This window comes from Rattus norvegicus, chromosome 4, assembly GCF_036323735.1.
Source record: "Rattus norvegicus strain BN/NHsdMcwi chromosome 4, GRCr8, whole genome shotgun sequence".
NCBI classification, from domain to species: Eukaryota; Metazoa; Chordata; class Mammalia; order Rodentia; family Muridae; genus Rattus; species Rattus norvegicus.
Window position 1 is genome coordinate 85784799 of NC_086022.1, and position 17166 is coordinate 85801964.

Below are 17166 nucleotides of genomic sequence, written 5' to 3' on the forward strand. Positions count from 1 at the left end.
CTGCAAGGGAGGGCTGTGGGCTTTGAGCACTTGATGACACTAGGAACGGAAGATGACATATGGGCAAGTGCCCTGTAAGCTATGCTGATATGTTCCGATTTGCTTTTAAGGCAGTAGGGAGTCATAGGAGGTTTTAGGGTAGAGGAATAATGAGACCACAATTGTTTTTAGAAAACATATTTTGGTAACTGAAGTAAGTAAGGCATGGATTTGGTGAAGGCTGGAGGAGAGAGTCCAGAGCACTGCCTTGGTAAGAATCAATGACCAAGAAGGGTGGAGGATCCAGTCAAGCTGAAGATGGGTCCATAATACACAAGGGTTGGTTGGGTCCTTGGAGTTGCCCATACTGGCCGCAGGGTCAGTGCATATCCCTGAGATGACATAGTGCTTTTTCCTCTCCTTCCTAGATACCACCAAGACTGCCCCAGAGGACAACTGCAGTGACCTTGTCCCTCCTCTTGAGCTCTGTATCAGAACCAAGTGAGTGGGGCTGCCTCTAACTTCATAAACCTCACCCCATGAGGCCAGGATGTGCATTGGCTGGGGATAGTAAGCCTGTAGACAGGAAGACAGACAGCTTCCTGGGTGGCCTGACTTAGAGAGCTGTGGTCAGGTAATTCCATGCAGCTGATTAGACATTGGCCTGGGGGCTTATACTTAAGCAGATGTCTCCACCCGGCTGAAGTTTGCTGACTTTTCAGGAGCTGAAGGACTAAATAGAATTGGGAGAGGGAATGGGATAGCCAGGGAGTGGTGGGATGTGAGTGCCCACAAGAGCAGTACCTCCTACCCTCTGTGTGGTAGAGATGGTCCTGTCTCTGAGGTACTCGGTTGGTCCTTGACACCTCGTCCAGACTGCATTTAGGGGAGGCTGTGGCCCAGGGTTGAGTTGGGAAAAACCTGTCCCTTTCTTCTTAAGCTTTGATGTGCTCCAGGCTGGGGCTGTGCTCTGTGGGGCCTGCGGGCTATCGCCTGGAGAAGCCTCTGGCTCATTTGGGCAGCTCTTCTCCAAGTCTGAAGTGATGACTAGGAGAGCCCTGAGACTAGGGAAGCAGGGAGGAGTGTCTTCAGGGGGAGACAAGGTTCTGCTGGCTTTCCAGGGACGTAGTGCAGGTCGCATGGTTTTGAGCATGCGTTCTGGAGCCAGGCTGCAGACTGGCTGTGAGACACTGGACTTCCCTATCTGACTTACTTTGTCATCTGTAAAGTGGGACAATGGCAGCTTGGAGCCCATGAGGATATTGCTTAATGCTTTCTAGCATTAGCTCTCACCGTCATTGTCCTTGGCATTTGTGACTCGGTGCTGTGTCAAGAGGAATCTGTTTCCCCAGCTGAGGCCAGAATCACAGCCTGACTCTGAGATACTGAGCACCTGAGATACATGTGGCAGGCCTGGAGTTCAGGCCTGTGGCTCCCCATAGACAAACAAACCTTTGAGTGGGACTGAGGGACGGAGCAAGGACTGCCTTGGCACTGTGGAAGCATCAGGAAGGGGAAGTAGGAGGGCTGCAGGCACATATCCCTGCCCCCCCCCCCCCAGGATACAGCATTCCTGCAGGGTCATAGGCTGGCTGCTTTCATCAGAGGATTAGGGGCACATGTGGGTCGCTGTCCTTTCAAGTACAAAGGGCCACTCATTCAAGGTGATGAGTGAAGGCTTTGAAGGGGAAAGAGGGTGATCCTGGCATTGGTACCTATGCAGGCTAGAGAGGAGGCCACAGGGTGACCTTTCTGGAGGGGAAGGGCCCCAACTGTCCCCTAGGCACAGCTTCTATCCCTTTCAGACTGGGATACTCCTTGATACCTCCTTTTGACTTTATCTTTGTTCCCCTCCCACCAATAGTACCCCTTAGTCCTTCACTGCCCTCTTGACAATAGGTGGTTCCTGATTGGCCTGGCTGCCCCATAAGCCCAGCCTTGACTGGCTTTCTGAGTACAGTCTGATGGCTCAGGGTTTTGGCCTACCTTGAAGTAGTCTGAAATGGCTGGCACGGAGCTCAGTTTGGGATCATCACCATCATGGAGGGTGGGCTTGGATCTGTTCTGTTGGTGCTTTTGTCTCTTAGGAGGATCCCAAACCCATTCCCCCATCCCCCAGTGATGCCTGAGGTGCTGGAGAGCAGCTTGAATTGGGGAGTGGGGCCTGGCTTTCCCTGCTGTCATGTCTGCTCCCTGCCCAGGCTTGTATGAAACAGAGCCATAGCATTTTCACGAGTGCTTCAGTGTTTCTCACAGAGAAATGGACTGTTTGTACAGCATCAAATAGTTAGGCTTTGGGACATCAGGCCCATCCCCATCCATCCATCCCCAGGATGGTTAGGGGAAGCCCATGTGAATTCTGGATTACTCATTGGGGAGTCTTGACCCGGAGCTTAGGTTCAGGGCTTGTGGACATTAGCTTCCTTTGAAGAATATACTAGAACTCCAGGCCAACCAGGGCCTCTGTGGTGAGGCCTGAGAATGTGAACTTTTATACAGTTAGTGGTTGCTGGTGCTGCCACAGCCCTAGGACCACGTATGAAAACATTCATGCATTTGTGTTCACAGTGTGTGTGTGTGTGTGTGTGTGTGTGTGTGTGTGTGTGTGTGTGTGTGTGTGCAGGTATAACTAGCATACTGTGGAGGCCAGAAGAAAGCAGCAGGCATCCTCTATAACCACCCAGCCGGCACCTTTGAGGTGGAGTCTCTTGATGAATTTGGGGTTCATATTTTCTTGGATAGCCTAGGCCAACAAGCCCCAGCAATGCATATGTGAGACACCTGGCTTATTCCGTGGATGCTGAGATTTGAATTCTGGTCCTCATTATTTCAGACAATCACCCTTAACTGTGGGAGCTTCTCTCTAGGCCCTACTTTTAAGAAGTGCTGTTCTCCCCAGTGAACTAGTCTATGGGGGGAGGGCGGCAATGGGGGGAGGGTTGGGAGGGGAACACCCATAAGGAAGGGGAGGGGGGAGGGGGATGTTTGCCCGGAAACCGGGAAAGGGAATAACACTCGAAATGTATATAAGAAATACTCAAGTTAATAAAAAAAAAAAATTAATAAAAAAAAAAAAAAAAAAAAAAAAAAAAAAAAAAAAAAGAAGTGCTGTTCTAATGATGGGAAAGAGCCTCCCTGGCTCCCTGGCAAATGTCCATCTGCCTTCCGAGCCTGCCTTTGTATGTCAGTTACCAAGGGAGGTACCAAGCCTGTCTGTGTGATAGCCAGAGGCTAGGGAACTTTCTTCCTAACACCATGTTTTTGCCTGTTCTGTGTTCTCTGTGCCTTCACCATGGTGGTTATACCTGGTTAGTTACCATGGGAGAACTTTCCCAGAGTTTTTCCCAGAATTATTCCCGGAAGGCTGAGGGGCAGAATGAAGAGTGGAATGGCTGGGTCCTTGTCCCCTTGATTCATCAGATAACAAGCCACTGTAATGGGAAACAGCAGGCCAGGAATCCTAGTCCAAGGGGTTGAATTACAAAGGCTTTGCGTTTTGTTTTTTCTACAGATTCTCAAACAGCTCAAATGAGGAACTTGGGAAAGTAGCCCCTGAGATCACTGTGGGGACCTGCTGGCGTGATCTTGGCTATGGGACTGATGGGAGGGGGCAGACCCTGCTTCCTGTAGGGTACTCATGGCATGGTCCATGCTCAGGTCACTGCCAAACTCAGAGTCAGATTTCACATACTTGGTGAGAGGCAGCTCAGTGTTAAGTCCTCCTGTTCATACATGAGGAGAAAGGCTCATGGGAGACCTGGTGGGTGGAGTTTCCTTCTCAACATGCCAACACTCATGGAAGCTCTGTCTTGCTTCTTTAGAAGAAACAGCTGGATAAGAATTAGTTCCCACTCTCAGAGAGTTCAGTCGAAAGGAAATCAATTTCAGGATCAAGCATGATCACATCCAGGGGAAGATGAGCGTTTATCCTTAAGCCCAGCCTTGCTGCCCTGCAGGAATCATGGCCCACCCTGTGGGAGCTTCTCTCTAGGCCCTACCTGGGATGTGCCTACCACATCCGGCCGTCTAGCAATATACTTCATCAATAGAGGGAATGGCCAGCATTCCCCTTTCTTCTATAGATGGGGAGGTCAAGGTTCCCCACATAGCGGTCTGCTGAGTCACCTTGAATCCCCAGCAGCTTGGACCCTCACTGTCCCTGCCAGGTGGTAGGTGACTGAGTGGACAGTGTGATTTCCTGCCACCTGGCTCTGTTGTCATGGAGGCATTGCACAGGCCCAGACTCTGGGTTTGCCCTCAGAGAAGAGCACCCTGATTAGAAGCATTGCTAGGTCCTTGTGCTGTCCCTGTTATTTGGTATGACGCACATCTCAGCCCCATGGAGTCTCCTGTTACCTTTGCTGTGTCAGGAATGTGGGGTACATCTCTTGCCCCACCCCCTGTTGTTCTGAAATGACATCAGCCGAACCAGACTCTTTGGGGGTCATTTCCAACAGCACACGCTGACCTCTCCCAGGCTTCCGTCCTCACTGGAGTGAAAGAAAAATGAAACACTTGTCAATAGGCCAGACAGCAGAGGAAAGAGCTCATAACCGGGCCTGGGGCTAGGGTCCAGATGTTTCTGTTTGGAGGCTCAGACAAGAAATACAAACCAGTTCCAGAGTGGGTTAGTGTCTCTGAGGCCTGGCAAGTGTTCACTCCCACAGGGATGCTCTACCCATCTAAGTACCCTCTTCTCTGCTGATGCCCTTGCCTGGAATCCCCATTCACAGTGCCCATTACCATAGAAGGAGCTCTCACTGGAGCCCAGTGTTTATGTCAGACACACTCTTCTGCTGTGTTGTGGTCCACATATTCCTACCCTGCCCTGGCTCGTCTCATCGTATGAGTTGTTCTCCTGAACTCAATTCTGCCCAGCTGTCAGACATTATCATTTTCACTTTCCCAAGCCACTCTAAGGTAGAACACAGAACCACAGATGTATTCCTGACCTTTACCAGGGGTTTCAAACATTCAGGGGAAGGTGGGCAGGAGAAGGATCCAACCAGGGAGAAGGCTTGGAGGTGAATACTGGACAGTGTGTTGAGTTGTGTAATAGAGTGAATATTCAAAGACCTGGATTTCCCTGCTGAAGATCTGGGAGGGCAGTGGGCTTCGGAGCAGATGTAGAAGGGTGAGCTGGGGTGGAGGAGTGTTGCCACACCTCAGAAATCTAGGCAACAGGTGATATCAGCTTTCCTGAGCCTACCACAAGTGCTGTGAGTCACCTCCAAACCAGGTCTCTTATGCAAGTGGCCTGAATCTGAGCCTACAGAAGGTTGGGTGGGCCAGGAGGAGGCCTGGCCAAGGCCACAGCTGGCAGAGAGCATGCTGGGCTAGCTCTAGAGCCACCTCTGATTTGGAATGGCTCTACTGCAGGGACAGAAACTTGCACACAAACTGTCTGGAAAATCAAGGCCAGCAAACGGACCCCTGGGTATGTCTGAAGCGGTTTGGAGCATTATAACAGGCCTGCCTTCTTTTTGCTGTTGTTGACCCCATGTGGGATCCTTTCCCACAGGAAGTACATCGTGTTGAGCTACTAGTTCTGTGTTTGGTTTTGAAGCCATTCACAAGGCAGCTAGCCCTTCTGTCCTGACCCGGAGGTGCAAAGGCAGTGGTCAAATTGCCTACCAGTATGGTGGCCATGTCTACCACTCAGACAGTGAAGACAAATGCTATGGCTCTGTTCCATCAAAGTAGATGTGCTCTATCTAAGTGACCAAACCTGATAGAGTTCCCTCCGTCTACCTGATGTACTAGAAGCTTGGGAAAGGGTTTTGGGCAACAGAGATCACTGAGCCACCTAGCTCTCCTACATCTAGTAGTTAAGATTAACCCTTGGGGGGTTGGGGATTTAGCTCAGTGGTAGAGCGCTTGCCTAGGAAGCGCAAGGCCCTGGGTTCGGTCCCCAGCTCCGAAAAAAAAAGAACCAAAGAAAGAAAAAAGATTAACCCTTGGGATTCCACATTGATGATTAGGAAAAAGCACAGGCAGCGATGATTGCATTGGTGTTCAATTCCCAGCGTGGGGTAGGCTGGAAAATGGATCTTACAAAGGTGGTTCTTTCAGCATTGGCTCTCAAAAGATCTCCTTTGGAATTGTTTCTGAGTACTGTGACCAAAACATAACCAAATGCTTCTCCTGCAGGGAGTCAAGGGTTGACTGCCAAAAAGCTGCGTGTCCCTATAGGAGTGAGATCTTTCAGCATTGCTGGGTAGCATGGCTGGGTGACATCAAATGACACCAAAGAGAACACAGAATTTTGGGAACTGTTCCTCAGATGAACATTTATGCCTATGCTGGCTCTCCTCACATGCGTAGTCTAGCCTTTTAAGCAGATTGGTTTTTTACAAAAATTTCACATACCCAGCTTTCCTGGGACACAGACTAGGGTATACATTAGGGCCGTGTTCTGTCTTACACTAATTCACATACCTTCGAGGTTTTAGGAAGTATATCGTGTCCCTGGTGTACCCTGGTGGGAATGGAATGTGATGCTAATTGTTCTTTTGTGGCTGTGTGAAACCACTATCTTCTGTACTGAAGCATTCTGTGGGAGAAAGAGAATTTAAAGCTAAGATTTGTTGTGATTTTTTTTCAAGTGACAAGAAATCTGCTTGTTTCTTTGATGAGAATGGAATGATGTAAAACATAGAAAATGTGAAACAGGGGAAATATAATTTATAAATCTGCTAAGAAGCTGTTTATAACTGAAAGGAAAGTGAGTTAGAATACAGAGGGAGTATGAATTCTGCTACCTTTGGAAAAGTGTAATTTTTAGCCTAAAAACCAGAGAGCCTGAGGCAGCAGTGGAGAGAGCTGAAGAAGCCAAGAGCTCTGCGGAAGAAAATGGGGGTCGAGTTGGAAGATGGACTAAGAAGGGTGAGGAGCGCTAGGTCCAAGATGAACCGTTCACTTGTTGCCTACAGTGATAGGGAGGATTCAGGACCACCTGAAAATAGAAAAATCTGAGTCTGCTTGAAACCATTCTCTAAAATGCCATGTAGTATTCACACGTGGCTACACATCTTTCTGTGTGGTTTAGTCTCTGGGCACTTTTGCTATCTAATATGCAAGCGATTGTTATACTATATTGTTTACAGAATAATGGCAGGAAAAGTCATGCTTTCGTGTTTAGCATAGGCTTGTTCTCAGCTTGGGGGATGGGGGTTGTTGCTATTGTTTCTTTGTCTACAGATGGTTGTCCTATGGATGGGAAACCAGTGCGCTTTAGTTGTGTTCTTGGTGCTGGTTCATAGTTTCTGGGTGTTCAATCTATCCTGGTGGGGAGGGCCTGTGTGGTATAGTAGCTTGGTTTTAGTGGCAGGAACATATGTCAGAGGATGTACACAGCACGGTAGACTAGAAAACTGAGTCTGATGGGAGCCAGGGGTTGGGTATCATCACCAGAGACCATCTTCTAGTGACCTTACTTCCTAAAAGTTCCCAAGCTGTCACCACCAAGCAGGAAACAACAAAGCATGAACCTGGGGCTGGGGAGGACCTTCTATATCTCTGTGAATAAGGCCTCCTGCTTCCAGTCATTCTGGTGGGAAGTACTACACTGTTACTCCGAGGGGATCTGTTTTCTCTCTTGCTAAAGTTCCAATCGTGGGATTTTGGGCTTCCTCAGAGAGTTGCTGAGTTAAAACAAGAAAAGCTTCTCTTTTCCCCTTGCCTGTGGCAGTAAGGATTTTGACTCAACATCTGGTTTTGAAAACACGTTGGTTCCCTCTCCAAACTTCATACACTATGAAACACTGCCTAGCCCCCATCTGCTGCTCTGACTGTAGTGCTGCCACACCTCACTCTAATTCATGTGGTCTTAGAAGCCACATGTAGGCGACTACTGTTGTGGTAGATTTGCATAGTTCTCCATCTGCACTAAATACGATTCCCCTGGTTGGTTAGCAAATCAGTTCTACAGTGTTAGGTTATCTCCTGGTCTCACCTACAGTCACTGTTCCATTGTCTCTGAGATTTATCTAGCATTTATCTACTTAGTTCTTCATAAGGCTTTTTAAATTAGTTTTCAAAACCTGCTTGTTCCTGTGGTACGGCGCTCCCTAGCTTCTTTTGGCAATGCCCTGGTCTGCTGCTGGCTGTCCAGTCTCCTCTGCGTCTTTCTTCTCGCCTTCCTTGCTCCTCTCCTGGGCCATGGACATCCCAGAATATCTGTTTCCCTGGTCCTACACAAGTGCCCCTGAAGGGCCACCGCCAGACATGCTGGGGCAGAGCCGAGTCTGAATGTACTTGGATGAGTTAAATCGTTAGAGAGCTGTAGTGTCAGAGCCAGGCACAGTCAGCTACGACACAGAAGGACAAATTTCCTGTCACCTGTGTCTTCCCTGTTGTTACCAGGGTCCTTGGAGTCTTTTCTGCGAGCTATATAGGTATTTAGGTTGAATGAGAGTATGGAGAGCGAGTGGGCAGGGTAGAGTTCTCAAAACCTATATCCTGGGTCCCGGCTACTCTAACATTCTGCTGTCACTTTCTTCATAGGTGGAAGGGGGCATCTGTGAACTGGAATGGCTCAGACCCCATCCTGTGACCCTTGGATGCATGGAGTTCTATGGCTTCAGCACTCATCACTGGGATGACCCCTGGACCCCAGGTTTTAGGGTCATGTCTCTTAGAGGAGTCACCCTGCCAGAGTTTGCATGGCCACAGAGGCATGTGGAGTCTTCCAGTTCCTTCCATAAAGGGCTGTGGTAGGGTCCTGTGCACTGTTGATGTCCCTCCTGGCCCACCTGTGACTGCCAAAGACAGGAAGGAGGCCACCAGAGACTCTGCTGCCTTTCGTTTGCATCCTTCTTGGATAGCCCTCTCTCTAAGGCTTCTGGTGTCACTGGCCTTGGGGACTCTGGAGCCTTGTTACTGCAGCTTCCATAAAGCAACAGTCAAGCCTATGACTAGGGCCAAGACTTTGTGGTTCATTGGTGTGAGTGGAACACAGGTCTGCTCTCAGCATGGCTAAGATGGGACAGACGGGTGGAGACCCAGGACCCCGACTGGCAAAGCATCTCCTAGCCAAGATCTGAGGACAAACCCTGCCCTTTGTCCCAGAGTTGTCCTCGACTGGGTCCCCAGGTCTCTCAGTTTTCCACAGGAGCAGCATAGTCCAAGATACAAGCTACCAAGAGCAGCCAAAGGTCTGGAGAGCCCAATTCAGGGAAGACCTGGCTGTCTTGTGAAGCCACATGAGGATGGGGTGGGCAAGGGTAGAACGCTACCCAGGAAGTGACTTCTTGCCCAGACAAGCAAAAATGATGGAGACAAGCAGAGGGATCAGGTGTCAACTTCCCTGTGGCTATGGGGAGAACTGGCTGCTGTGGGAGTGGGCAGGGCTTTAGATGAACTCACATTGCAGAATAAGAGAGGTTGGATGGGAAGATGGTATGTCACCACATGTTGTACATCCTCTGGCTTTTGTCATGAAGGGTGATAAAACAGCAATGGGTAGCTAGGGAAGGTGCTGGCTGGTTCAGAGCCAGAGTCCAGGGCTGCTTGCAGCAGTTACAAGAGGTACCCTAGGGGTAAAGCTCCAGACCTCAGAGTCCCCGCCACATGACTATCCAACTAGGATACCTCCTCCCCTAGCCTGGCAGCCCATGGAGTTTAGGAGCCTAGCTGCTCTAGGCTGTGTCCTCTGTAGTAAGAGGTCTCCTCGCTGTAAGAAGAAACCCCCTCCTTTAAGGAGTTAGGGATGTAGTGGGGGACAACTACAGAGCTTGTCTTGTGTTCCTAGGGCACATGCCGTGTCCCAACTGCAGATTTTTGCAGAGGCAGGGAGGAGCCAACTATGCCATAGGAGAAGCAGAGGGCGGGAAGGGCTGTGTCCTGCCCCAGGCTCCCTGGGGGCTTACTGTGTAAACTTTAGTGGCCATTCACAGCAGGTTCCCAGTAGAAATGCTTCCTATATCTCCTTGAAATGTTTATGCATTTGTTTTCCTTGGCCAGAGATGGACAGCTGCAGAGTGCCTGGCTGAGGAAGTTGGTTTCCCTGCAATGACCTTGTTTATCGGCCTGGGGAGGAAAAGTATCTTTTCAATGAAACCCACTTAGTCTCCTTGCCAGGGGCTCTTTGGCAGGGCTAGAGAAAACAAACAATTCCCAGCATTACTGCAGAAGGTTGACCCAACAAAGCACAGAGCTTGCTCTTCTCGGAGCCCTGATGCAGATACACAAGTACTACGCTGTGGAGAGGAAGGTAGGCAGAGATGGGTATAACTGCTCCCAGGCTTTGAAGCCTTTTCAGTAACACTCTTAGGGCTGTAGGACCGAAACCCCTCCTCACAAGGGGACAGTGTTCTCTGTGGGTGCAGTGGTAGGCGTCACAGCCCTCTCCCGAACTGCATTAAAAACATTAATGCTCACATACATATGTGCTAAGGGCCTGTACTTTTCTGTCTCTGTTACTCTAAGTGGAGACAAATTCCTACTCTTTTTCTGTTGACTTTGCTTTCTCTTTAGCATTTGCTTCTTGATCTAGAGAGGGACACACAGGCCGTGACTGTTGATTTTTGACATTATGCAGCGTGTGTGGAACCTGTGTAATGGCCACTTAACTCCAAACTCTCCTGAGGAAAGTCCTCCCTTCCCCTGAGATGTTCATCTGAACAGGTGCCGGGGCAGCCTGTTTTCACTTCCCAGCCTTGCTCCAGGAGACCTCCAGACCCAGAACCACCCCTGGCTCTTTCAGAGAAGAGGGTCAGCCAGACAGTTGTTTGCTGTTTTGACTTTGTATTGATTCTTTTCGAGTTTCCCATCATGCACCTCAGTCCTGCTCATCTCCTCATAGCCATCCTTTGCCCTTGCAACCTCCCCAGCCAAACAAAAAACAAAACAGCCCCCTCCCCCCCAAGCAAAGCAGAGAAAACATCTCATTGTAGAAGCTGTATCATGTCACTGTGTGTCCCCTTTGGTCCACGCACCTTCACTGGTAAATGTTCATTGCAATGAGTCATTGGTCTGGTTTGAGGTCTCTGGCTTCTGTGACACCATTAATATTGAATCCTCACTGGTACTTCTTCCAGTTATCCTGTTGTTGCCCTGTGTCATGGAGATCCTGCAGCTTTGACAGCAGAACCGACCCTTTTACTTGTCCCAGCTGCTCACAGATGATGTAGATTTTGGGGTGGGCCAACTCAGAGCCCTGGATCTGGGCCTGTGAGGTAGCTGAGTTGGTCAGCCCTTGGCTGTCTCTTATCAGCACCACCAGGGTGAGCTCTCCAGCACTGCCTTGTCTAGGCCACCCCATGCCTCCATTGCAGGAAGCAATGTTAACTCTCTTGCTCTCATGCCCATGCTCTCACCTGCACCCACACCTCCAGAGCCAGCTCCACTGTGCTGCCCAGTCAAGGTTCAGGACCCACTCTCCCAAGTGCTGCAGCCTGAAAGGGGCAAGGACAGCTCTTTTGCTCTCATGACACCCCTCCCCCCTCAACCGGGGTCAGTTCCTCCTACTGCCACAGGTGGTGGGGGATGAGAGGGCTAAGGGCACCCCTGCACCCACGCCACCTTAATGCAGACCAATGGCAGGCCAACTATGCCTCTCTCACAGCTCACACTCTTGGGGTGAGCTCACCCACACCCCTGTACTGCCCAGTGAAGATGCAGGACCTACTCTCCTGAGTGCTGAGTGCTGGGCTAGCTCCACTGGGCTCAGTCTTCCCAATTGCTGGAGGTGGCAAGAGGTGTGGGGATCACCTCTCCCAAACCACCACTACCAGGGCCCACTCCATGGTGCTGCCTGGGTGAGGTACAGGGCCCCTTTCACTGTCAGTGAGATGAAACCAGCTCTCCAGAGTACCACAGCCAGTGAGGGATGGAGCCAGCTCTGTACAGCCCCTGGACGTCCACATGGTCCCCAGTAGCTGCCCCTACCACAGATGGGTCCCCATGTTCTCTAGTGGTAATATGAGCCATAGACATCAACACTGACCCCTGCAGCTGCATAGCTACAGATGCAGACATGGCCCATGGCTCCGGGTGGCAGGGCTGGTCACTCGCAATAGGATACTCCTCTCTACCCCCCAGTCCTCAGTTCCATCTCTCTTCATGATGCACACTGTGGTGGCTTTGACATCTGACCACCACATATTTGCACCTTGTGGTGACTCCTGCTGCTGTCTGACCACACACCTGACAAGCTCCCAGGTGACAGTCTCCATCAGCGTTATGTGGTGTGGTAGCAAAGAGGTGCCTATGCCGTGCTCCAGAGGGCAGGAGCTAGACAATCCTGACCTGTATGCTGCGGCCGTTCTAGAGGCTGCTCTTTGCCACCAGTAGGCACACAGAGAGTTCTGGCTCCTTCGTTTCTCAGGATGTTTTATGTGGGGGAGTCCTCCCTCATCTACTTAGGGCAGGCCAGCTCTTCAGTGGGGACAGCCTCTCTCCCATTCCTTGTGTGGAACACCAAGTCTTTCCTCCATGGAATCCATTTGCGAGCCATGTGAAGCCCGTGTGTCCTTCCGTGCACACAGGATTAGCACACACAGGATCAGCTCTGAGTGCTCTGTGCCTTGGCTTTTGCCATAACTTTACCCAGGAGACCCAGCCACCATTCCTTCCATCAGGAGTGGGCGGGTTGTCCACTTGGGCACATTAGTTTTTTCTGTCTTGCTTTTCAAGACAGTTTCTCTGCTTAGATAGAGTTTCTCTCTTTAGCCCTGGCTGTCCTGGAACTCGCTCTGTAGATCTGGCTTACCTTGGACTCGGAGATCCACCTGCCTCTGCCTCCTGAGTGCTGAGATTAAAGGTGTGTGCTGTCACTGCCTGTCTGTGTGTATTGTTTTTCTAGGGATAAAATAAGTGGGTATCTTCTGTGTCACATTGCCTTTCCCAACCTGTATTAAAATTACAAACGTCCACATACATTTGTGTTAAAGATTTTGTAGTTCTCTGTTGATCTACTTGGAGATAGACTCTGAAGTCCACTCCAAGCTTTCAAGAAATTGTCCTGGGAACTGCCTTACTTGGCTTTAGGAGCAAAGACACAGCCCTTTCAGACCTTGCATCTGATGCCTCTATACAAGACACCCTTGCTAATTGTAGGCCCAAATTGCCCTATGGCCAGAGGGTAGGGATGGCCAGCTTCGGAGGACATTAGCTCTATTCCCTTGGGGCACCACACAAAGCAGTTTCCAGGACAGCAGGATTCCTGTCGGTCAGAACTAGGCCAGGGCTTAGAGATATCCTAAGGTAAGGGTGCACTCAGACTTTGTCCGATTACCCCCAGTGTGTCTGTGTCACAGGAATGGCACCAGCTCTGACCAAGGGCCAGCAGGGACCCTCAGTCTGCTGAGAGTGAAAAGACCTAGTCTCCGTACGTACTCGGCTCTGCCAAGCAGGCGGCAGAGGACTTTTCCTGGTTCTGGATGCTAACCTCACTGTGACTCAGAGTGGCCCTCAGAGCAACAGCATACTTGCAGTTTCTCCTTCAGGGTCCATCTCATCCCCCAGCCCCCAACCAGAATCTGCCTCTTAAAATGGTGGGACAGTTTTAGTCTGGAATGCTCTGGTACAGAGCTTGTGGTTTTCATAAAGTCTAGAGAGATACACAGGAAACTCAACGTGTAGGTCTGAGGAGGAAGCTGCCTCAGCATCTGCCTGACCCAGTGGCCCGAAGCACTTGACTTAAGTGTGCCGAGCTTTCGTGTCTCGTGTGTGAAGCTGTAGCCTCACAGCATTCTAAGATAAAGTGAGGTCACACACAGACGCACTTAGAATAGGACCCAGCAATAGATGCTGCTTGCCAATCTCTCCAATGAACAAAGTAGAAACGTCTCCAAGCTTCTACCCTGGGCCTTAAAGCACAAGTGAATAATTGAATGAATGATCATTCCAGACTAAAGAGCAGTGTGAGCAGACAGACACGGCCGTCACAATGTCTGCTTCATCCTGGAAAAACAGAGCGTGTTCTCAGAGGACCATTGTCAGGAGCCAAGAGCAGAAGAAGACCCCATATAGGCCAGAGTGGGGCACTTCCCTTGGAAAGGGGATTTGCTCAAAGTTCTGTCAGATCTCTGTCTCTTTAGGTGAGGGGAAAAGCAGGGGGCTGCGGGTGGGAAGGCAGCCCAGGTAAGGAGCACAGGCATGGGTAAGGTGGTAATGTCCTGTGCAGGGCCCTAACACAGAACCCTCAAAGGATCCTCAGAGTTATAGGAGGCAATCAAACTAGGCTGCCAAATCTCTTGGCAGGCATTTGGCTCCACCCACCAGAGCTCTCCCTCCTCCCTAATCCTCATGGGGCTGTGAGAGGTGTGATTATCAGGCAAAAATGCCAAGCATGCATCGTGATAATGAAGACTGCTTCATGCACACTGCAGCCCACAGGATGGGGGTTGGCGGATAAATGGCAGAGCCAGGCCTAATGTGGTCAGGGCTTTTGTGTTAAGCAGGGTCCCGAGCTTCTAGTAGATCTAGCAGTTGCAGAGAGGGTTCAGGACCCCACCAGGCAGGCTGAGGGCTGAGTGACCATTGCCTGCAAGTGGCCTCACTGTGCACTCTCTCTTGTGCCCAGTCCCACAAATACCTGTTCTTCTCCAAGAGAGTCAGTAAAGGCCCTCTCTGTCTCTGCAGATGGGGGAACTGAGGCACTTCTTTTGTGGCAGGCTTTTGCAGGCCAGACCACCAGGTGATACCTGAACCTGCTTCTTCCTGTGTTCTTCCTGCCCCCCTTCCAGCCCGACATGAGCTCTGCCCACCTAAAAGTCACAGCAGCAGTGTTTGCATCCCCACGAGTCTGTCACTACTGAAGCCTTCCATGGTGATCCTTAGTATGGCTGGGTCCTGCCTTCTGGCCCCCTGGTCCAGCTGTCGTGTCCTACCAATCATATGGGTTGGCGTCAAAGCCCTCCTTGGGAAGTCCCTAGGGTACTTTCATGATGCTCTTGACTTCTCTGCCACCACTCCAGATCCTTGACAGTAGGTCATGGTCTACAGGCTCTCCCTTAACACAGATGAAACACACATGCACACACGTGACCACATCATAGACATTGTGCTTCCTTCCTTCTCCCTAGGCCCAGAGCCCTTCCTTCTTTCCTCAGGTATGAGTGAGTACAGCTGAGGGTTATAGCTACTTGCTTTGAGCCCTGCCCTGTCACTCCCCAAAGTGTGTGTCCAACAGCCTGTCACTGAACACTGGGGCTGGGCATCTAAACCGTCCGGTTACTCTGAGATTAAACCTGCTGCCTTTCCTGTGGTCTCTGATAAGGGCGGGTGTTTATCTTTTTTTTTTTTTTTTTTTTTTTTGGTCCTCTTGAGTCTATGAAGGTTGACAAACTCCAACTTCTCCAGGAAGCCTCAGAGCACTTGGTGATTAGCACAGTGTTTGGCCACCTCCCTGTGGCCTGCTCACATTCAAGGTGCTTGAGACACTTGGTGTCAATACCATCCCTGAGCCCTGCCCCGTCCTGCCCCTTCCTGCCCCTTCCTGCCCCAGTACAGGAAGCACTGGTGCATGATTAATTATTACATGAGGACAGTGTGTAAACAGTCAATTGCTGCGCATGGGAACCTTGCACTTGAGGAACGGTTGTGCACTATTGATCTCCTGACCTGTACCCTACACATCCACAAGCCCAATTCCTTCTTGGAGGACTGGGTGGGGCAGACAGAGCGTGCACCGCACACACTGTGGTGGGGGTAGGGTTGGGGGAAATGTGCATGGCTATCAGGTGGAAGGAACTGAGGGGTCTAGGAGTGATGGGAGCTGAAGATGTTAGCAAGGAATCAAAAGGTCTTTAAATAGGTTGAGGAGTTTGCTTCTTCCTATGAGTACTGGGCACCCACAGAAGGCTTTAGGGTAGGGGTGGTTCTAAGCTGTCTCCAGAAGACTAAGATGCCAACAATATGGACAGTAGACTCTAGAGAAGAGACCAACTTAAGCACTAGGGCTAAAGGACTAGGTGGGGGAATGAGGCAGCCTAGGAACCAGGTGCATGGGGCCATGTCCTGGATTCAAGTCCTGCTGTCATTCCTACTAGCCAAGCAGAGCTTGGCTTGGAGCAGTTGCTCCCTCTGTTGGCTAATTGGGCATCCACAGATCTCCCGGGAACAGTCTGTAAAACACCCCAGCCTCAGATGCAGGTTTCCTCTACTTGCCTGCCTTGGAAAACCATGAACAAGGGGCCTTGGGGCCTCAGCTTGAGAAGGTGCCAAGCCTTTGTTCAGATTCTGTTCCTGACTGCTGTCCATTGTTTCCCTTACTGTTGTTGACCTTGTGACCTTGGGCTGGATGGCAAGAATTACTTGGGTCCTAAAGGCTAATGTTGCAGAATACAGCCAGCCAGGCAGGATGGTTCACAGTCCCTTGGTAGTCTTGGGCAATCTCTTACCATGGGTCACTTGGTATCCCTCCCTATGTTCTGAAGGTATGAGACCCCCCCTTGGATGTTTGGGGTTTCAAAGGCCATCGTGAAAATGCTCAACCCCCGAGAACCAGGAGATTCCATCAGATGTCAAACTTGCAGCCCCAGGATGGAACCCTGATACCCTTGTCTGATGTCAGGCTCTCCTAGAGCCCTGGGTCAGAGGCCCACATCTGTCTTCCTCTGCTGTTGTCATCCTGGGTTTGGGGGATCCTTGCTGCACCATTCATGGATTGTGTGCTATAAGACAACGTAGCGAGATGGGATATTGGAGTGTTTTAGATTTCGAACTTGGAATTTGCTCGGTTTAAGTCTTTGTCCCCTATTCCCATTTATGTCTTCTGAATTAAATTACAAAACAACAGTTTGGGGGTGTAGCTCAATTGATATTAAAGTCTTAAATTCAACTCCCACTACGACATAAACCTGTCACCCCAACATTGAGGAGCTGGAGGCAGGAGAATCAAACATTCAAGGTTATTCTTGGGCACAAACCAAATACAAGGTGAACATGCACTGCATGAGACCGCCTCACAACACAAGCAAGCACACAAGTGAAGTAACTGTGCCCCAGTTCCTCTTCTCTTGTGATGGCAGTAATGGGAGCACATCTTGCCCTTCTGGTGTGTGATCCTCCATAGAGTGCTTAGAATAGAGCTGGCCACCAGAAGTGCTCAGCAATGGTTGGTCTTGCTCCGAGAGCTAGCAAGAGGGCCTGAGGTACAAGTATGACCATATGTGTTGTTTCTGTAGAATGAGACTGGCTGGACCTCATGCATATTGGCCAAATCCTGGAGAAGAGTCTGAC

The 17166-nt window shown here is 50.3% G+C and overlaps 1 protein-coding gene across 3 annotated transcripts in view; it reads left to right on the top strand.

Moving 5' to 3' along the window:
* Mindy4 (MINDY lysine 48 deubiquitinase 4) overlaps positions 1-12755 on the top strand; it is a 108505-nt gene extending 95750 nt beyond the window's left edge. For all 3 annotated transcript variants that reach the window (XM_231787.10, XM_039108680.2, XM_039108681.2), the window contains 2 exons: positions 408-480; positions 8485-12755. In XM_231787.10, coding sequence (XP_231787.5) covers positions 408-480; positions 8485-8533 — 122 coding nt within the window. In that variant the 3' untranslated portion in view covers positions 8534-12755. The remainder of the gene's footprint in view (positions 1-407; positions 481-8484) is intronic.
* The last annotated feature ends 4411 nt before the right edge of the window (positions 12756-17166 follow it).